The sequence below is a fragment of the Herpailurus yagouaroundi genome, unplaced genomic scaffold (assembly GCF_014898765.1).
Source record: "Herpailurus yagouaroundi ecotype Mexico unplaced genomic scaffold, PumYag 67690, whole genome shotgun sequence".
Classification (NCBI taxonomy): Eukaryota; Metazoa; Chordata; class Mammalia; order Carnivora; family Felidae; genus Herpailurus; species Herpailurus yagouaroundi.
Window position 1 is genome coordinate 48884 of NW_024420490.1, and position 22185 is coordinate 71068.

Sequence of the window (22185 nt, forward strand, 5' to 3'; positions counted from 1 at the left end):
CCCCCCCCCCCCCCCCCAAGCACTGTCCACAGAAGATTCCAGATAAAACGCAAGCATGATGATCTTCAGAGAAAGCCTCATCCCACCTAAATGACTCTCTGACACCCAGAGCTTTCTGTTTAGCACAAAAGCCATTTTATATAAGCTTCTGACAGACGTGGCAACGCGTGGGTGTGGGTGGCTTATTTGTGAGCGAGCAGAAGCGGGGGGGGGGGGGGGCAGCCTCGAGTCTCCAGCAGCAAACTTCAGCTCCGTCCCAACCACTTCGCAGTATCTCCCGTTCGCTCTACGGGTGGCAAAGGGTCTCAAGACACAATCCAGTTTCGTTAACTCTCAACGGAAAACACAGCACACGAGGGGTGTCATAAAGGAAGCCGAGACTAGATGTCACTGTGTCGAAAGGACTGAGAATCACTGCTTTGAGTAATCCACGTCGGTGTCCCTAAAACCAGAGGTGTCGGACAGAAAGCCCCAAACCAACATTCAATAGTAATCGATCTGCTTTGCGTCTCGGCTCCGTTCGTTTGCCGCCCCTGAGCACGGTTACATAATCAGGTGCTAATCACAGGCTAAGAACATAGCTGACAAAAAAACGAACAGTCACGAACAAGAAATTATATATATTTGGCTGACATAATCATAGTCTTTGGTAAATACGCCATAAAATCGTTAACTGCCGTATACGGCACATTTTTTTGGTGAAGACGCACGCAGGTGATTTGAAAATGGAATAAGTGAAGGGCGCCTGGGGGGCTCAGTCGGTTGGGCGTCCGACTTCAGCTCAGATCGTGATCTCACGGTTCGTGGGTTCGAGCCCCGCGTCGGGCTCTGTGCCGACAGCTCAGAGCCTGGAGCCTGCTTCGGATTCTGTGTCTCCCTCTCTCTCTGCCTCTCCCCTGCTCATGATCTGTCTCTCAAAAATAAACATGAAAAAAAAATTATAGCAAGAACCTAAGCTGTAATACACTTACGCTGCGTCCACTGTTAGCCTCTGCTTAAGCAGAAACACCGTGACTTACTGGAAGCCCTCGGACTGGGCCGTGTGAAGGAAGAGGGCATCTCCAACCAGACTCTCGCGAACAGGGAGGCCCGGCCATCGGAGTCCAGCAGCACAACCACACCGCGGGTTACAGGGGACACCCAACTGCAGAGCCTCGATGGTGTCCGCAAAAAAGATTAAGGTTCTTTTCCCCCCTTGAAATACAGTTCAAGGGTATTCAGTGAAGACCCCACATTTGGCGGCCTGACAGCCCCAGGTTAGGAAAGAGCGACACCCCACAGCGACCCACACCCGATGGCACTTCCCGGCACGTGGGCTTCCTGCTCGACTCTCAGAGCAACACCCACATCTCCCCCCCGACGCTCTCCCCATACCCTCCAGAGTGAGTAGTTCCGATGTGAGAGGGCTCTCTCTCTCCACTTCCAGAACGATCTACGGCCGGCCGTCTTAAACCAAGTATCAGAACAGTTTGGAGCAGGGAGCCAGGCAGAGAGGGAAGCGGTGATGGGCAGAGGGGGCGGTCCTGCTGCTCGGCTATCAGACGGTAGGCTGAGGAGCCATCCCTGGTCCACCTGGTGATAGCGGTGAAGGACCAGCCTCCTGCAAGTCGCCGGACTGTATTCAAGAAGGTGAGGAGGGACATTTGAGAATTTCTCCCAAGCTCCCGGTAACCTTCTCCTCGCCCTCTCTTGGCCACAAGGAAACAAACCTTTCCAGCTTTCCCTGCCTCTCCCCCACTCTCCTTCAGCAAGATTTGCAACAAAGGGGGTGAGAGATCAAAGGCCACTGTCCCTTAATGACCACCTCTCCATAAACACAGAGGGAAGGACTCCCTGAAGCCATTCTCAGCCTTTTCCAGAGAGAGATTTCTAGATCTCTTGAGGATAAAATCACTTCGATTCCTTCCCAGTTCTCCCTTCTTACTCTGAGCCTTCCTCTAAATTATTGCTTCTCTTGGGGCGCCCGGGTGACTCGGTCGGTCGAGCATCCGACTCTCGCCGTAGGCTGAAACCGTAGTTCGTGGGATCGAGCCCCCGCGTCAGGTTCTGCGCCAACAGCGTGCAGCCTGCTCGGGATTTTCTCTCCCCCTCTCTCTGCCCCTGCCCTGCTTGCTTGCTCTCTCTCTCTTAAAATAAACATCTAAAAGGAAGTCAATTAAAAAAAAAAATAAATTAGTGCTTCTCAACCTTAATGTGCGTTGGAACCATCTGGAAGTCTTGTTGAAATGCAAATCGTGAGCCGGCAGGTTCAGACTGGGGCCTGTGACTGCATTTGTCATAAGCTTCCAGGTGATGCCAATTCTGCGGGTCCACAGATCACACTTTTCTAGCAGACGATTTCCCTCCTCTCAGACCCCACTCTGAAGCCTGCCATCGCACACCTGACAACGGCAGCCTCGAGTATTCCCTACACGTCAAGCACGACATTCCATCGAAGGCAGGCGCGTCACTGAGTATTCCTTCTACTGCCACCAGCCCAGGCCCCCGGGCAGCATCACCGGGGATGGTCCACGCGGCCACCACCCTCGGATTTCCCGTCGGCCTGGAGAACATGTGGCTATCACCTGGCCAAAGCAGTTACGAGATGAAAAAGAAGAAAAAAGAAACCGATGGCAAAGGTTAGTCATCCAAGTCCCCAAAATGTAATTCTACTGGGAAGTTACGCCAGAAACGAGGAACATCGAAGGATCAAGGTTTGCAAAGCAAAGGGGAACCACTTGGACTTTTCTAAAGGGGAATAAGCGAGTTGGGGTTAGGAGGGGGAGGGGTCATGGCTCTAAGAGCTGCGTAGGTGGGAGAGGCATCTTCCTTTGGCAAAGATCTGCTCAGCCTCTCTCAAACCCCCCCCCCCCCCCCCGCCCACTGGAAAGAAACGAGAACTCTGGAAAAAAAAAAAAACAAACCCACCAGGGCCATATGGAATTCTCTATTTTTTCCCTCACACCATCTGGTTTGGGATCTAAGTACAGAATGGCAACTGCGATGATTTAAGAGCCAACGAAATCTCCAAGCAACTGGGAAGGCGCTAACGTGGCTGGGCTCGGTCCCCTCACTCCCGGGCCCCAGCTGCCTTCTTCGTACCTTGCCGCGTAAGGTCTGTGCGGCTGGCTCCGGCCACGCGCGGTGCCCGGTGTGGGTGCCACAGAGGCGTATTTGTTCCAATTACTGTAGCCAGTACACAAAAAGGGAAAACTGCGTGCGGGGAAAGGCCGTCACAGGGTCTGGGAAGATGATTCTCTACACCGAGTTCAGTTTCCTCCTGCTTAGACGAGAGCCTGCCTGTTCACGGAATTCTCACCTGTTAAGTGTCACCAGCAATGGGACACTATCAAGAGTTCGACATGTCTCATCGTACCGTTCCAGAATCTCCCAAACCCCGAAAGCGAAGGACTTGGGTTCTTGTGTGGCTCATCTGGCCACAAGACCTGTTCCGATCTGAACTTGGTGACCAAATCTGACCTGAACGGGCGAGCAACTGTTCACAGGCTCCACGTGCCAGACTTGGGCTCTCTAGGGAGACAAGCATGCTGGGCCTGTGGGAGTGCCCAGGCCTGGCCGGAACAGCGTGCAGCACACGGGGTGTGCACCCAGTTACCTACCCAAATACCCCCCACCCGCTGCCCCCCCCCCCCGTGCCCTGTGCGCATCTCATGGTGCTGGGTTGGGGGTAGCTTTTTAACAAGAGTTTGAGATAGATACAGTTCACCTACACAAGTCGCCTGTCTTAAGTGCACAATTCAACGGCTCTGAGTGAATTCACAGAGTTGTACAGCCATCAGTAGAGCGTAACTTTAAAACATTCCCGTGACTCCCCAAATCCTCAGCTGCTGCCCACTTCCCCTCTCCTCCAGCCTCCGGCAAACACGAACCCACCTTCTGTCTCTCTGCATTCGCCAATTCTGGAAACTTAACATAAATGGAATCAGACAAGAGTTGGTCGCTTACATCTGGCTTCTTGTACTTAGCATGTTTCTGAGATTCATCCATGTTGTCGTATATCAACATTTATCCCATTTTACTGCTGAGTAGCATTCCGCTATGGATATATCATGTCTGACAGCACTTTTTAAAATATTTCTTTATTTTGAGAGAGAGAGAGAGAGAGAGAGAGAGAGAGAGAGAGAGAGAGAGAGGCAGGCACGCAGAGAAAGAGGGAGACAGAGAATCCCAAGCAGGCTCTGCACTGTCAGTGCAGAGCCAGACGCGGGGCTCGAGCTCACAAACCGTCTAACGGGAATTCTTAAATCAAGATCCCAGGACCCTCTCCATTCTTAAAAGGATCTAGAAGAACAGACGTCTGACGTGACTTCTTGCCCGCCCTTCCTAACTGGCACTGCGAGTGCGCACGCACGTGCACACATGCACAAACACACACACACAGCTGGTGCCTGACAGCCACATGTCAGAATAAGGAATGCATAATTCAAGATGTACAGTTAAATCCAACGTCACATTTCGTGTTGATTAACCTGAAGCCACAATTTAGGTTTCAAACGAAAAAGTTCCATTCAATTAACTAGAGGCGTTACGACTCTGTAACTCAATGCGTGTCTTACACTCTACGTCAGGGCTGCTCCTTCTCCAGTTGGAGACCCCACCCTGTGGCTCCTGACCGGTTCCCGAAGAAACACGCGGTGCAAGGACTTGGGAGGACAAAGACGACTGTTGTCGGGTTGATCTGATCCACCACCGTCCCTTCTGACCCGCGTCTTAAGTAACTTGAAGTCACTGGAGTTTTAGCTGACCGAGCTGGGTTAATAAGACCTGTGTAGACTTTGGGAACACGGAGGGCGGGCGTTCACACCGCTCACTGCTCTCCCTGCTTTGGACCCCCACGTGTCCCTCCAACCTGGCACCTTGCAGTTCCGCAAGACTAGCGTTCCTCGAGAGCAAGGAAACGGGAAACCAGACCCAACAGACCTACCTGATGGGATCGAGCACACAGTTATCCGATCCTCGTGTCACGGGCTTGGATTTTTCCTTGTCAGAGACAACGACTGATGTTCAGACAGAGCGCTCCAAAGCAGTGGGGCCAGGAGGCCCACTGGGGACCCTCATGGTACTCTTGGAGCCAAGGCTCCTGGAGCGTCCCGGCCCAGGTCTTGGTGCCATGGAGGACACGCGTGCCACAGACCTCGCCCCCCCCCCCCGGCCCCTTATGGGTTCAGACATTGGAAATTTCTCGGAGGTAACCCAAAGGTTTATGTCATTGCACACTGCTCCCTTTGAGAAGAGGAGGGGAGGCAAGGACAGGGGAAGGAGGGAGAAGAAAGAGGCAAAAGATGGGGTGGAATGGAGAGGAGGAGAGAAAAACAAAAGATGATGACAAAAATTTTAAAGGGCCAATTCCACCCGCGCCCCTGGGAACAAATTAACGCATCAAACACAACATGAAATATCACCACACTGAAAATGCCATCACAAATGTTAAGGGTAACAGTTGACTTGCTATTAGAATGCACCCCGAGGCTGTATTTACCTGGACTGCTCAAGGGGCTAGCCCTGTCCCCCAGGGTTGGCACGGGATGATACTGGTGGTTCTTTGAGCCTGGGTACATCCAGTGGTACCTGCCAATTTCCATTTCAGCTCTGCTGTTCACTGCCAATTTCAGGTGGCAAAGAGTCAGTGTCTCTATCTCCGGCAAAGATTATTTATCAGCATTTATTCTTTCACCATAGAGTTAAAAGGAAATGGGGCGTCTTTTCAAAAAAAAGCTACTGAAATGCAACCTTTCCGTACCGTCTTATCAACCGGGCAGGATGAATCGAGACCGTTGGGAGGCTCCTCCGTTCTTGAAGTTTGCACAGCTCCGCAAAATTGCCTTTCTCCTCCCTTACTGTCGCCATTGCCCCCCGCCCCCCGCCGCCCACCCGCAAAAGGCTCACGTCGGACAGACACTATTCCTGACACAGAGTAGGCTGCGGGCAACTATCAGTTGAATCACAACCTTGAAACCCCTAACAGCTCATGAGGACAGCTCTGGCCGGTTTCTGTCTGAGAATCCCACAAAACCTCTCGAGGGATTACGCCCTGTGGGGTGCCACAGATAGTTAAGGATAAAAAATGATTCTGATGTTGACGTGGGCAATTATTCCATCAGAAGATCAGGTTATAATGCTCCCTTTGGCCCCTGCGAGCGCTGGGGGTAAGGCCTGAGGAGACGGCCACGTGATGAGGCAACCAAGCCCGACCGGGTGCGCTCAAGACCTCACAAAGCCTGGACGAGACCCTGGCTGCACCCGGCACAATCTCTGAAAAAGGAAGCCTTTTTGGGGGCGCCTCGGTGGCTCAGTCGGTTGAGCGTCCAACTTCAGCTCTGGTCATGATCTCAAGGTTCGTGAGTTCGAGCCCCACATGGGGCTCTCTGCTGTCAGCACAGAGCCTGCTTCGGATCCTCTGTCTCCCTCTCTCTCTGCCCCTCCCCTGCTCATGCGCTCTCTCAATAAACATTAAAAAAACAAACAAACAACAATTTAAAGAAAGGTGGCTTCAAGGTAAAGCAGAATTGTCTTTTCAGAGACATTTGAAGACATTTTAGGGGGAAAATGGTGCTAGGGCAAGATCAGAACTCACGATGAAACTACGTGCCGCTGTTTGTGTTGTCAATAACGGGGATGGCAGCTCGCACGCGCGGTGCTCGCGATGCACCGCCATCGTGTAAAGCACGCTGCACCTGTTGCCTCAATAATCCAAGGTCTGCTATCTGCCACAGCCATCCTATGAAATCAGTACTCTTATTACTCTGTCTTTATAAATGGAGAAACCGAGGATGGGGAGAAGGGAAGTCACGTGCCCACGATCAGGCAGCCAGGGGTGAAGGAGCCTGGGAATGAACCCGGGCCATCGGACTAGAGAGGGGACACGTGTGAAACCGCCAGATTACCCTGCTGTGTGGCCTCTGCATTTGCTACAAGCTTCTACTCTTGCCGAGGCAGTGGCTAGCTCAACAAGAGGTTTTCTGAGGTCCGCGTGGAGGTGAGCCGTGCTTCTGTGCCTCCGAAAGAAACGTCTCAGGTCCCAAGCTCCTGAGGTGATTTCAGGGCTCTGAGAAGGACTTAACTCTCCACTTTCCCTGGGTTTAGACTCTTGCCTTACTGCTCAGGAGATTCCCGCTCAGATGTGGGTTGTGCTGCATACTCCAAGAGCAAAGAAACCCAGTGGGGCTGGTGGAAAGAACCAGAAGCAGGTCAAGTGTCTGTGAGCCCTTCGCATCGACCTCAAACAAGACGATCCCAAGTAGTTCGATCACTTTTGACCGGAAAAATGCTTCGTCGTCCTCTAAAAAAATTTCTCTCTCCATGCCCAACACACAGTAGGCGCCTACAAATAAATGACTGAGTTATTTGGCTGAAAGCGAGGCAGCACCCTGGGACCCCGTGGGTCCAGAAATGGACCTCCGGGCCGCCCAGCACACTGACCTCACCCAAGCCAGGCCATGCGATTCCCTGAACCTCTGTGCCCTAAGTTTGTGTTTCCTGAGCAAAAACATGGCGGCCACGCCAGACACGCTGAATTCAGCATAAAAATACTACCGCTCCAGCAGATGTGGAGACAGGATCAGCAAGTGGATGGCTTTTTTCCAATACTTCTGGGAAGGCCTTTCTCCAACAGTAAATCTTTAGATACGAAAGAAAAGAAAATCATGTCTCTTTTGTACATGTGAGCCAAACCTAACGACATTTAACATGAAACTAGTTCTAAAATTGCAAAGAGCACGGTATACGTTTTTTTTGCTTAAAAGGACAGGGTCCCCAGCCTTGGAAGGGGGTCACGGGATCACAAGGAGAAGCCTCTGCGTGAATGGCCTATTACAACACCGTCAATGCCAGGCAATTGGCAAGAGTTGGGAATATATACCCACACGCCAGGGAGATCCTGGCTTCTGGCCTACGGAGGGGAGGCTGCAAACGTTCCCCTTAGAGAGTAGAAGATCGAGATGGGCAGGAGATCACTCTAGATTGTTGAAGAAGCACACGAAAGACTGTGACATCTGAGACACAATGTATAGTTGGGGCTGACGGGAGCGGTTGTGGCTGATGGCGATAGTCACAACTGTGGCTGGTTGTCACCAAAGGTGGGTATGAAACAAACAATGGGCAATTGAGGAAAGGAAAACAAAACAATGCCTAGTGCTCTTTTTTTTTTTTTCAATGTACTTAGATACTGTGATTGATTTATGCGACAAGGCTGAATAACTGAACTGCAGACTGGTATCCTTTTTAAGCATCTACGAAATTATCACTGGAAGCAACTAAGGGACAAAGACTGAGCTTCCTAGAAAGACCACAGTCCCCAGGCAAGGTCTTTGAAAGCTCTGTCATCCTTCATTTTTAGGTATTATTTAAAATATTCAAGGAAAGCTACAACCACACTACAAAATATGGTGGAGGTCAGCAAACGACAGCCACCTGTTTTTGTAAATAAAGTTTTATTGGAACATAGCCACATTTATTGGTTTACTATCCATGGCTGTTTCACGCTACAGTGGTAGATGTGAGTAGCTACCACAGAGGCCGTGTGGCCTACAAAGCCTAAAATATTTACTCTCTGGACCTTTATGGATGAAGCGTGCTGACCCCGGATATGGAACACGGCCAGTAAGGCTTGAATACAGAAAGAAGTTAATGCAATTAATCAAATCAGCCTCCAGAAGAGGAAAGGACTTTATTTTCCCTTTATATGTTTTCTTTCTTTTTTTTTTTTTGAAAAGAAACATCACTGGGCTGGCTAAGGATGAAAATTCTCCTCCCTGGTACTGTTGCCTGCTATTTAATCTGGCACCGATCGGAAAATTATGATGAAAACCAAGACTCTAGGACACATAATGGTCCCTAAGATGACTTAGCACCCTTCTATGACGTGAGCTGGGAGGACAGAAGACGAGCGAGCGATGTTTCAAAGGAGGATGTTATTAAGTGAATAAATCAACAAATGAATGAACCACCAGGTCCATTTGTGAAGCACAGACTGCAGCCTCCGTTGCTTAAAAGCCAGTGTGCGTCACCTTCTTCGTCTGTCCCACAGCCACCCCTCTTCCTGGCCAACCATCTCACGGGGTTGTACGTTTGGTTCCAAGGAGAAAAAAGCAAGAGAGTGTCTCTGGAACAATCTAATTCAGCACCAGTCCCAGTAAGGGAAAATTTCCTGTGGGGGGACGCTCGCTGGCTACCTTCTCAGAGTGATGTACTCAGGTGCATCACTGCTAACAAGTCACTTTACCTGGATTATTTACTCTACACTGACTCGTAGTCTCAAGTAACAGGAAAGGGCAATTTGTCACATTACAACCTGAACCGCAAGATTTCCACTCAATTTCAAGGAAGGCAAATGTGGAATTTCCAGAAATGGGTCAGAATTCTTTTTCTGGTGAAACAGCAAGGCCAAGGCTTGAAAAATATGCCCATGGAAACGACAATATAAAAGTAGGAGATGCACCACATGGCTGAGATCTTCTCCGCCCTTAAGTTGTCTAAAAAAAAAAAAAATAATAAAAATAATAAACCCTGCTTTTCCCTACAGCCTACTCCCCAGACACCCTGTCTTCAAACGTCCTCTTTGGCAGGTTCTTAAAAGGGGAAAACTGCACCTAAAACTTTCTCTGTACCGTATTCATATAATTAAATGTCAAGAAAAAAAACCCCTCAAAATCTAATCATTTATAGATCACCACGAAGAGTGTAACGTGTCAAATGTGTCCCTCGGGGACTTTAGCACGCAGGCCATATATTCTATAAGAGTGCTTCTCTTCCCAGACAAAAAGGAAGAGGGCCCAAAGGGCACGCGCTTAAATTAAAGCAACAAAAAACAAACCGAGACACGTAAGGCATTACATCGATGCGATCAAAACATTTAAATGGATGTGTTCATTTTCTACACAAGCCAGCAATTCGAATTCGTGCCTCACTCTGCTTACGTCCTAGAATTTGTTGTTAATTACGCATCATTTCCGATTCGCTGCGTTTTCCTTCCCAGGTGGTCTGAGGTGTGGGACTCTCAAAATCATTTCAGCCGTGATTCCCGGCGCTTAGCTAGCCCGACTCTAATTGTTTCAGTAGACTCCAATTTCCTACATGTAATAAAAGAATTTGCAGCACAGATTTTTTTTTTTTCTGCACAATACGGCAATTGATTCGATTGTTTTTCTGCCCCTTGATTGAGTGCTCCCAGCAATTCCAGATGCACTGGTCTTCACAAATGAATTGATATCAAGTAATACTCCACAGAAATAAATAGAAACATAGCTCTCCCTGTCTTCATTATTGAGGCCCATGAGCTAGTGCCTTTGATTCCGTCTTATTCATTTCCTCTACTTATTCCATTTCAGCGATTCTGTTTACTCAATCCTCATACTTGGATTTAATTTAATGCTTCCAATGTAAAAAAGGTTATTCGTAATAACCTGGCATTCCTTACGTCCATCTGACAAGACCCGCTTGCTTTCCTTAAAAATTTCTGGAGATCGATCACTAAATACCTCTTGGGAAATCTGACCTCCCAGAAGTGTTCTGCGGCAAAAGCAAGAAGGCGGTTTCAAAAACATGTATGTTTTTTTTTTTTTTTTTTTGGATTTAGGTGATTATTGTTCAAAATTGGAACACGGTCATTCTGATTTAAAGACACAGCTCCCTTTGTCCTGCCGAAGGAAGGGAGGCCAGCTAAAAAAGGCGAGGTCAATTTATAAAGCTAAGTTTAATTTATATTCTTAATAATAATCCAAATAATTCTCTGAAGCGAGACTGCCTAAGCTACTGGGTACTAGCCATTGGGCAATAACACCCCAAGTTAAGAGGCAGGTCTGGTCCCTAGCACTAACTACTGAAAGCAAACGGGAAAGAAGGAACGGGGGGTGGGGGGGGGGAATAGACGTGCATGAAAAACTGTGGGGAGTGACAAAATGCATAGGATTAAATTTCGTAAATTAAATCCCTTGCTGCAAGGCTTAAATGAGCCCCCCCCCAAAAAAAACCCAGATCAATAATTATATAATGCATTCTCCAATTATCTCAGAATTTTACATGTATATTTCAAGGAAGTCAACATTTGTCTTATAAATTTCAAATTAAATCTGAAGGAACACTAGAGTGACAAGCGGGCAGAAACATTTCTGTCAACTTCGTGTGTGTGTGTGTGTGTGTGTGTGTGTGTGTGTGTACGCGCGCGTGCACCTAGAATGACAATGGGCCAGCAAACTGGAAAATGACAAAGGTGATACTTGTGTGGGTTTTGACTTGGGTGCAGCTGGCATATGAACTTGTTCGTCTACACGAAGATCAGTAGCTAAGCCATCCTCCAAATCAGCATTTATGGCAGGTCACAGAGCGATCACAACCCCCGGGGGTGCTGGCCAAACACCTGACCTGGCCGGTATTCTCACTCGAGCCCGTACTGTACGTGTGAGGAGACCTCGTGTTAACCTGGCACTTGTGAACTGCCTCTGCAGCCAGTGTCTGTCAATTTTGGCAATTTTTAGAGTTCCTCCAGGAATAATCTTTTGCTTCTAGTTTTGTCTCTAAAACCATAGCTAACTAACGAGTTTTCACATACAGTCAATCGATGTAGTGCAGCCTGCAGATTTGGTATTAAATAGTATGTAACTGACGTGAAGTGTCAGCAGTCCATGAAGACTCAACGAGGGGGAGAAACACGGTTGTGTAGTAAGGATTTTTGTATTGGGTGCACGCTCCTCGCTTGCTTTTGCGGAGAAAAAAAAGAAACGTATGTTTTTGCGGAGGCCGTGATGGTTTTATTAATGGCTTATCAATGGTTAATTTGGTTTCTCAATATGGCAAACCCAGTATGAACAAAAAGCGTGCACTAGATGAAGTCATCTATTCTCGGAGAAACGTTGCTATAAACTCCGAGAGACTTCCTCACAACAACGCTGTTACGTTATCATGCCCCCCCGAACTTCATCTCCAGTCGTCACGGAAATGAATCTTTTACTTTTATCTCCATTCCTCAAGCTTCATAAATACTCCCAAGAGCCTCTCTGATGGCTGTTTGGTCCTCCTATAAATTACAAATATATACGAGACCAGGCACGGCTTTTGTTTGTTTGTTTTGTTGGTGAGGGCGGGTAGGTTTCATGCAGGGATTGAATCAAACTACCAATTTTAAAATCAAAATGCTCCGTACCTAATGCCACTGAGTGACGCGGTGAAGAACGGCTGCAATGGCACATTTCACGTGGTGCCTATTTTATCTCAACTTTGAAATTTACTTCAAAAATGAAACTGCTCCGTTTAGGGTACGTCGTCTATTAAAGTACCCTTTACAGAAGCAGTTCCATAGAAATTATAAACAGGCAGCCTGTAGCCAAGCCTGCTGTCAGACAGAGAGTCCAACCGACATATCCATAAGGACAACAGAGTTGTGCTCTCGCCCTGGAAAATCACTACTGCTTAGCGAGTGTCGGTGGACCCAGGGCCACGGGAGATAACCTGAGCGTGAAGGCTGGTGACACGAGAGCCACCGCAGGTGTAGAATGGGGTATCCTTCAGGGGAGCCTGTAAGTTTGGGTGAGGGAGACAGGTGAACGCATCTCACCGCATTGTAATTTAACGGTGGCTGAGCTGACGCCATGGGGTCTCACGCCTGACATCAGTTTCCATCTAGCAAAAGACAGATTAATTTTAGCTCCTGTTTTCTGCCATTTTCTTACCGCAGAACACTTGTTTCTCTCGAAAAGCCCTTCCCTGTGTCAACATCGTGATGACATTCCCCTTAAGGGGACAAGACCTTTCCCGGTTCCCCTCCGCCCCTTTCCATCAGCGCTAGGCGACAGAGCTGACGTCTCCTCTCTGAAGCTCCAACTGTCAAGGGTTATTACGTGTCACAGTCAGGAAAGAACAATCATATTCAGTAAGAAAATCAGAAAATGTCCCAAATCACTACGGCATCAGCGGAACCCAAGCATATTTAGTACGCGTGCCCCTCCGGTTCGTCCTCGGCATGAGCAGAAAACAACGCGTTTCATGTCCCCGCACTATCACATGCAGAACGTGGGACCTAAGTTATGACTCATTCGATTAATGAAAAAGACAAAAAGACCGTTTCCCCCATCCAGCTACCCAGGGTGACAAACTGCGGACATCCTTCTGGGAAATCCCATATGGGGCAGGAAGATCTGGAACACGAATGGGCAGAAGAAAGGCTGCTCTATGAATTTAACCTCAGCCTGGAGGACAAAAAAAAAAAAAAAAAAAAACCCACCCGAAAGCAAGACCATGCCAGAGGGATTGTTTCGGAACTATTGTACAAGAGACCCAAAACCGGGCTACCCCTCTCCAAGCACCCCCAGTGAAAAGCTTGAAACCGGCTATTGTCGGAGCGCTGGGTACCTTTTCTCTCTTGGCTTTGTTCAGTATTTTCCTCGGCTGCAGTTTCCATGGCTGGCTTCATACCATCCACCAAAAATGCTTTTCCCCGCTCCCCCGACACACACTCTTCCCCTCCTCTTCCTTTTCTCCTGGACTCCCCCTCCGCCTCTTATTTACACCGCGTGATTGAGAGGCTCTGTTCTCACTACAGTGGATTACAGTCCCTTCCAAGATGCAAGGGACGCGTCAGCGGCAGCTTCCCTCTGCCTACTGGTCCAGAGCCACAGCTGCCAAGGAGCCGGCGGCCACACGTCAGCGAGGATCCCAGTTATAACGCGGCCGTCCCGCGCCCCGGCCCGTCCCACTGCGGCTCCCGGGGGACAGCCGCGCCCCCACCCCCCGCCCCCCGCCCGCGCCCCCCAGCCGCCCCGGCCAACTGCGCGCGCTGAATGCTAATCAGCTCTCCCAGGGCAGAAGAACACATTTGTGACATCAGAGGACGGGATGCGGAGGAGAAGGGAGAGAGCCCCCTCCCACCATGTGACTCAGCGGGGTCGGGACGTGTGCTCTCTTGGGAGAACGCGGGCCTTCCACCGCAAAGTCCTTCCTGGGGGCTGGGGGGGGGGGGACCCCTTTATGGAGCATCACAGTTTGAGTCAAGTTCATTTACCCCGACCCCGGCAGAATACACTCAGAGGACTAGCCCATGGTCTCTATTTTACTTGCTTTCTTTCCTATTTGTCTTCCATGCAGTCTCTGGCTAGCTAGCTAGATTTGCAAAATATATATAATAATATTAATATATGATACAATTATGTATTACATATATTACAGTATATATATATATATATTAAAGACAGAAAAATACATCAGAGGGAAGAAAATCAGAAACGTGGATTTGACAATAGCTGTATGCAATTTGGCATTAGAATTCTAATCTGTTCTCTGTCTGTAACTAACATACGAGGCAGTAAGAGACACGTTAGCCCATGCCCAATTCATAACAAGGTTTCCTTCCCTCCATATTTAAAAGCCTAACATGCTACAAGCCTATCTGGCTGACATTCTGGTGGCTTCTTGGAATGAAAATGGAAATACAATGGTTTTTCTTACTGGACGTGATTATTTCTACATAGAGCTGTATTCATTAGAACCTCTCCCTCAAAGTCAAAAGGGTGTTTTCAAGAGCATTCTAAATGTTCGGCATAAAGGCTATTATCGTGCCAATAATGACTGACTGCCGGTTTCACAAGCCTTCTTACGTACCCAGATACTATGGGACCACAGTTCTCAGCCCATCCAAGCATATAAAAGCCTTTATCACGGTCATAAGCCGTATGTTTCCAAGCATCGCTGGTCTCTGTACCATGATTTAAACATTTGATTGACCCACTTACGTTCACCGTCTCTATTAAAGATCTTTCTAGAAGCTCAAGTCAACTAGAGGGATGAATACTGAAAACCACAGGGTGAAGGCTTCCCTGACCGAGAAGAGCCTGACAGTTGGTTGGGTTGAGCACCCACCTTAGAAGCAAACTTAAAGCCAAATCGGAGGCCATTGTCTCCGGAAAAAAAAAAAAAAAAAAAAAAATCTCTTCCCAGGTTTGATGCTTTGTCGCTCAATACTTAAGAAAAAAACGTGTAAGATCCTGAATGGAAATCCTCCCACACCCTGATCTTTCAATGCCTTAGTTTTAGATAATCCCCAAAGCCTTCTACATTCAATACCCCTGGCCCTCCCCCCCTCTCCTCCCCCCGTGAGCCAGAAAAGATGTTGAAAACCAGTTTGGCCTGTTCCAACATTTTCTTTTTTTTTTTTTTTTTAATTTTTTTTTTCCCAACATTTATTTATTTTTGGGACAGAGAGAGACAGAGCATGAACGGGGGAGGGGCAGAGAGAGAGGGAGACACAGAATCGGAAACAGGCTCCAGGCTCCGAGCCATCAGCCCAGAGCCCGACGCGGGGCTCGAACTCACGGACCGCGAGATCGTGACCTGGCTGAAGTCAGACGCTTAACCGACTGCGCCACCCAGGCGCCCCTCCAACATTTTCTTTTAATTTTACTTCTCATTTTTCACATTAACCATCCTCCTAGAAGTCCACACCCACAATCAACCATGCCTTTAAATTATGGCCCCAGACAATTTTATTGTCTCATGGCGAGAGAAGCGAGAAGCATGGCAGCCTACAATTTCAGACCTTCAAAAAGAGATTCATTTGCGATGCAACTGCCTCCGTGGGAAAACATGATGATACGTCCGAACAGGACAGTCTTAAACATTTTTGCAAAGACTACTTGTGTGCACTCAGACCAAACGATGGAAACTTTTGTGACAGGCCTGTTCTCCCTTGGCAGTTTGAGAAGGAAAACCAAAACAAATGTCAATTCAGCACCAGAGCGGACGATCGTAATTAGCTCTGGTATTGGTTTTATTTAAAAATTATCTAGTGAAACCATTCAATTAGAGAACTGGCAGAATAGAATACTTTTTTGACTATTACTTAAGAATATTATTTTTAGGGACACCTGGGTGGCTCAGTCAGTTGAGCGTCTGACTTCAGCTCAGGTCGTGATCGCGCGGTTCGTGGGTTCGAGCCCCGTGTCGGGCTCTGCACTGACAGCTCAGGGCCTGGAGCCTGCCTCGGATTCTGTGTCTTCCTTCCTCTCTCTGCCCTCCCCTACTCGCACGTGCTCTCTCTCTCAAAAATAAACAATCATAAAAAAAAAGAATATTATTTTCAAATGTTGTTAAAGTAGGAAGGCAGAGTATGGAAGATGCTCTGCATTAAATACGGAAGACTTTTTAAATTTAAGTACAACTCTGGTTCCGTATCATAGTCCTAGAAAACAAAACCATCGGACAAAATAGTCACAAATTCTCCAGCTGACACCTCCATCTACTTTCACCTTGAAAAACTATATGCAAATGAGAAATGCACCATTTCTGCCTTATTCACAACTTCACCACTTCCTTTTCGTCAGGCTGATGACGTAGGACGATTCTAGAAGTTACCTTTGTAACTTTATATGAAGCCTCAAAATCTCTCTGAGGTCTATGAAAAACCATTTGAATTGGAAAAAAGCGGGATAGAAAAATGATTAACAGCAAGACAGAAGAGCATACATTTCTAACATTTCTGAGGCAATTGTGGCCGGTTCGGCGAGCACCTTCTACGCGCTCACCCCTGCGGGGAGCACAGACTTTGCAGGAGACGGTGCCGGTCTCCAGGTAACCCGCAGACTAAGGGGCCACAGTGAACCCTCGTAACTGGGCGATCCCCCGCAAGCCCTCCAGGATCACAACACGGAAGATGAGAGGCGGGAAAGAGAAGTTGGGGAAAGCTGTGCGCGGAGCTGAGCTACTCCTGCCCTTTGGATGGGAAGTGCCAGGTAGGGGAGGGTAGGGAAGCGTGGAGAAGGGAAGGAGAGTGGGAAAGGGCAGGGCAGGGTAGAGAAAGGGAAGGTAGAACAGGGAAGGGGAGGGCATCCCAGGAAAACCTGGAAAGCACACAAAAAGGAAAAGGGATGGCCCATGTGGGGGGGGGGGGAGCTGATTTTTCTGACTGAGGGTCCAGAGCACAGGGTGTGTGTGTGTGTGTGTGTGTGTGTGTGTGTGTGTGTGTGTGCGCGCGCGCGCGTGCGCTGGGGGTGGTGAGGGGCGGGAGGGAGAGGAAGGGACGGGGCTGGGGATCAGGGGGGTTGAACAGACCACCTTGCTAATCCTGGAGGCAGCAGGTGGGGAGGGAAGGCTTGCAAACAGAGGTCATCCGTGCTTTACAAAGGTCATGGGGTCCGTGATGTAAAAGACAGAGGGGCAGGGTGGGGCCGGCAAACTAATGAGGAATCTCCCAGCAAGAGATCGGAGGGTCCAAACTAAGGCCAGGGGAGGAGGGGAGGATCCTGAGGACATCTCCCTGGATACTTAACGCCTCCTGGGGATGGAAAAGGAGAAGAGGAGTGTGCAGTCTCCAGCCTGGATGAATGAAGAGATGGTCGCGGGATGAGCCAAAATGGGGACCCAACGAGGAGGAAGAAGACGTCTGGCAAGGAGACGAGCCCGGATGGTTTGGGGTACGCGGGGACACCCTGGGGGAGCTGTCCGGAAACATGGCTCCAAAGGAGAGGGGCTGACCAGAGACTTGGGAGTACAAGGCCACAGCTCTGCTCAAATGCCACCTTCTCGGGGACTGTCCCTGACTTTCTTGTGAGAGTAACCCTGACGGGCCCAGTCCCCTTACCTGGGTTAGATGTTCATGACCCAACACCGATCCATCCAGGCATTTCCCTGCGGACTGTCTGTCTTCCCCCTACAATAGAAGCCCCGCACGGACAAGTGTTGTCTGTTTTGCTCTCTGCTGTGTACTACCAGCTCCTAGAACGGTTCCCGGCACGCAGGAGGCCCTCAACCTGTAAATGAATGGTGAACAAGGGGCCAGGGAGGACACAGACCAGACGTACTCTGAGATCAGACTTTAAGGGGCGCAGTCTCTTAAAAATAAAGGGACAGGAAAAACTTTAAAGGGAGGGTGAAAGAGGCTAAGGAGGAAAAATGAGGAAAGCTGGGGAACAAGGCCAAAGCAGAATTCGAGCAGAAGACGCTCCACGGGGGCCTAACGTGCGCGTCGCGGGTCGTCCAACACGGTAGAAGGAACAAAGAGGGGGAGGGCTGACAAGCGGAAAGTAACCTTTACTACCAAGTCGTCGCTGGAACTCCCTCAAGAAGAGTTCTGGGTGAAGGATGGTGTGGGAGCAAGACACCTCGGGCGCCTCCACCATCGTCACTCAGAATAGGACCCCCCTCTGCCTCTCTGTCTTGGGCCAGCTTCCCACTTGTCAAGAGAATTTTGACTGTTCGTCTGCGATCCGTTCCAGGAATATCTTCCCGGGCTTTATTTTGTTACTGACGACTCTGGTCACCAGTTCCGCTGCGTGTGTGTACGTGTGGGGTTCCCCACACCAGCAAGCAGCTCCCCGACACCAACAGGAGGTCTTACGAGTCAGCTCATTTCTGACACTGTGTGCCCAGGGTGTGGCATCAGGTCACCTGTGCCTCTGGCTGACCAGCTATAGACCAGAGGTTCCAATGACCCCCTTTCCTTCTCGGGTTCAACGAATTTCCTAGACCAGCTTACGGAACGCAGAAGAACGTTTTGCCTATTAGATTACAGGTTTACTGTAAGTGATATTAAAGGATATGAATCAACAGCTGGATGAAAAGACGCACAGGACAAGGTATGGGGAAAGGTCCGCAGCTTCTGAGCCCTCTCCCAGCACGTGACTGTCCCCAAATCTGCAGGTGCTCACCCACCCAGAAGCTCTCTGAACCCAGTCCTTCTGGGGTTTTATGGAGGCTTCGTTACAGAGGCACAATGATTACATCACTGGCCAGGGGTACAGATGGGGGTGGGGGTGGGGACGAGGCTGGAACTGAAAGTTCCAACCCTGTCCTCACTTGGTTGGCTCCGCTGGTGACCAGCCCCCAACCTTAGCTTCCAAAAGTCACTGCATTCACCTAAAACAAAAAAGGCACCTATACGGCTCTCCGTTACAGGAAATTCCAAGGGTTTTGGAAGCTCTGTGCCAGAAATGAAGACCGAATATATATGTCTTCCAATAAATCACAATTACCCAGTCTCCTGCTAAATTTGCCTTACGTGTCTCACATGCCCGTGATCCACGTAACTGATGAAAGAGACGAATGTGACAAGACCACAGTGAGAGAGACTTGGACAGGCCACTATGGACATCATCCTGGTCACCTGACTGGCTCGTGGGTTCATTCACTCCTTCGTCCATTCAACCAAGGTCCATTAAGCACCTATCGCACGCCAGACGTTGAGTCTCTGTTCCACGTTACGTGACCGTGACTGTTCAGTCAACTGGGAACTCATCAAGAATGGGATGAACCCACGGGAATGACACTCACCCTAGTCACAAGGCTATCAATCAAGTCACAAGTGTCACATGCCTACTCTTTCCACTTTTCTGAAACCACATTACAGATTTCTTCTCTTCAGAAGGACTCCTCGCTGGGAGTCATTCAATCATCGAGAAGGAGGTTTCCATATTTACTCCAGCTACTAATTCCTCTGAAATTTTTATATCTCAACCCACAGTTTTTTCCCCTTCCAAGCCCAGCCTCTCAGTACCCAAGACAGAACCTCCTTCATTTCCTTTCCACTTTACCTCTTTTTCCATTCTCGTCACTGACGGGTTTCTTTATAGATCATCTCTCCTCTTCCGGTGACGGACGCTCCCTCCTTTCCAATGGCCTCCCTGACTCCCCCAGCCCCTTCTTGTCACTAAGACAGCACTTGTGGAAGCCCTCCTGCTGACCCCCTGCAACCAAGGCAAGCAACTCACAGCCAGTGAGTTTCCCCGAGACCTGTTCTTTCCACAGTTTCCGGGGCCTAGAAGGCCTTCACATGCCCAGGCATAATCCTTGCTGTGCCCCGCAAAGGAAGTCGGTCCCCAGAGTGGCACCCCCAGAACCACAGACAGCCCCACTTGACGTTCTAGTGTGCCTGAATGAATTTGAAATCAACTGTGTTTTTAAAGACATTTTTGTTAAGTGACTCCTATTTTCGCATTATATTCCCCATGATATAATTAAAGATGTGTCCTAGAAGCAGATATCAGAGGCCTGGAGGGAAAAGATTACCAGTACTGCAAGAATTCTTAAAGCTTACATTTAAAGCAGAAAAGATACTTTGTTTAAGAGAGAAACAGCACAAGCCGGGGAGCGAGACAGAAGGAGAGAGACAGAGGAAGAGAGAGAAAATCTAAACCGGGCTACACGCTCAATGCGGAGCCCGACATGAAGCTTGATCTCACGACCCTGGGATCACGACCTGAGCTAAAATCAAGAGTCAGACGCTCAGCCAACTGAGCCAGCCAGGTGCCCCAAGATACTTTTTACGTAAAGAAGCAATCGTACTTCTGTGCTGGGTTCAAAATGTAGCATAAATTAAACACCACAACGACTAGAAAGAGACAGCCAGAAATGGAGAATTCGATGGTTTAGAATTGGATCTTTTCCATAACTGGACCTTCCCTAAGCTTTATCCATTTGGCAAAGCTCCTGCCTGCCTGCCTTTACCGGAATGAAATTTCTCATTTCACATCCGGCGTGAGTTTTTAATGCCTTTGGATTTCTTATTCTTTTTCTCTTTCCTGATTTCCTCAGTCCCTCCTCTATACTCGTCATCCTTTCCTTTACAGGACATGACACCCCGGAAAGCTAAGAGCTACAGTGACAAGTCAGACTGGATGACTCACACCCAATACTCTGACAAAGCTCCGATGAGTACAGGCCGTCCTCACTGGGGTTTCTCTTGCACGCGGACACCGGGGACGACGGGGGAGCACCCAGGAGCCCCTGTGAGCCCGATCCCTTCCCGGTGTCGTCTCGTCAGCTGTGTGACGACCGGCAGTGTCCTCGCAAAGCCGCCAGAGCCTCCATTGCAGTGATCGGGGAGTTTGGCCAACGCCGCCAACCACCTCCTGGCGGGCAAAGTCACCCCCGCTTGAGAACCGCCGCCTTGAGTCCACCTTTTCTTCCCTACGCTTGCTTGGGCTGTTGTGACATCCCGTCGGCCAGGGGCTTCGTACCAGAACCACGTGGGGAACTCTGCAAACACCCGCGCGGGGGCCCCACCCCCACAGACCCGGGTCTGACCGTCAGAGCACGTGTGCGGTGGGCACGAGAGCCTGAAAATCCCCCCGGGGAATCCCGACACGGGGCCAGCCGCCGTAGGTCACGGGGCCACACGCGACGTGCGCCACGGTGATGGCGACCGAGCAGAGGCATCTGAGGAAAATTCTACAAAAGGATGCCATCCGTTTGATGGATGCCCAGGATGTGGTCAGGGCGGCCACGCCGGACCGGGGAACCGGTGAGGCAGAAATGAGAAAGCGGGCATCACGGCGGGGGAGAGGGGGTTCAGCGTTGACCCCGAGGCTCAGCTCTGACCCCTCGAAGGACGGTGAGTGCGGAAGGGAACGCACGGGGAGGTCAGGGTCCGTATTGGGTTCCTACGGCTGCTGTGTCCAAGTGCCTCAACGTGGCGGGCTTTCGACCACAGGAATTACTCCCTCACGGTCCCGGGAGGCTAGAAGGCCAAAATCAAAGCGTCAGTAGGGCCACGCTCGCTCCGAAGCCTCTTAGGGGAGCACGCGTCCTGGCCTCTTCTTGCCGCTGCTGGTTCTTGGCAGACACATCGTTCGGACCTCCACCTTCGTCGTCATGTGGCCTTCCCCCTGTGCGTGCGTCTCTTCTTGTAAGGCCACCTGTCCCACTGGACTAGGGCCCACCCTCACCGAGCATGGCCGCATCTTGACACGATTCCATGCACAAAGACCCTCTTTCCAAATCGGGGCCGACTCTCAGGTACCAGAAGTCAGGGCTTCAAGGTCTTTTTCTGGGGGGGGGGGGGGGCCATAACTGGGAGATGGTCCCGAGGGGCCTACCAATTTGGGGTGGGAGTGGGGGTCTGGGGGAAGCACTACTCCCAGGGGACGCAGAAGAGGCTGGAGGAGATCCCAGGCAGGGCGCTGTCACAGAGAAGGAGGGAGGTTTGTGACGGAAGAGGTGGTCCGCGGTCAAGGCCGCGGGAAGGGGCAGACGCGGCCAAGGGCGCTGACACGGAAAATTCCCGTTTCCTTACCGGCGTCAACAGGACGATCAGAACGGAAACCAGCTTAGAGAGCGGTACCGAAGGTCTGGGGTGCCAAGAGGAGAAGCAAAGGCAGTCTGCTTTCTAAGGGAGTCTGATCGTGCTGGGAAGGTGGCAGAAAAATGCAGGCAGGTTAAGGGGGAAGGAACGCAGTAGGGAGGCGAGTCCCAAAACGTCTGGCGCAGACA

At 49.8% G+C, this 22185-nt stretch overlaps 1 protein-coding gene across 5 annotated transcripts in view; it reads right to left on the minus strand.

Moving 5' to 3' along the window:
- The window catches only part of GPM6B (glycoprotein M6B), a 79789-nt gene that overhangs the window by 26580 nt on the left and 31024 nt on the right, over window positions 1-22185 (minus strand). Inside the window, exons 1-2 of one of the 5 annotated variants that reach the window (XM_040468290.1) lie at window positions 13342-13634; window positions 5480-5599 (exon numbers count right to left, since the gene is read on the minus strand). The exons of 1 other annotated variant lie outside the window; for it this stretch is intronic. In XM_040468290.1, the coding sequence (XP_040324224.1) occupies window positions 5480-5599; window positions 13342-13402 (181 nt within the window). In that variant the 5' untranslated portion in view covers window positions 13403-13634. Of the gene's footprint in view, window positions 1-5479; window positions 5600-13341; window positions 13635-22185 lie in introns of those variants that run through there. 3 more of the 5 variants (XM_040468291.1, XM_040468292.1, XM_040468294.1) reach the window with 3 other exon arrangements.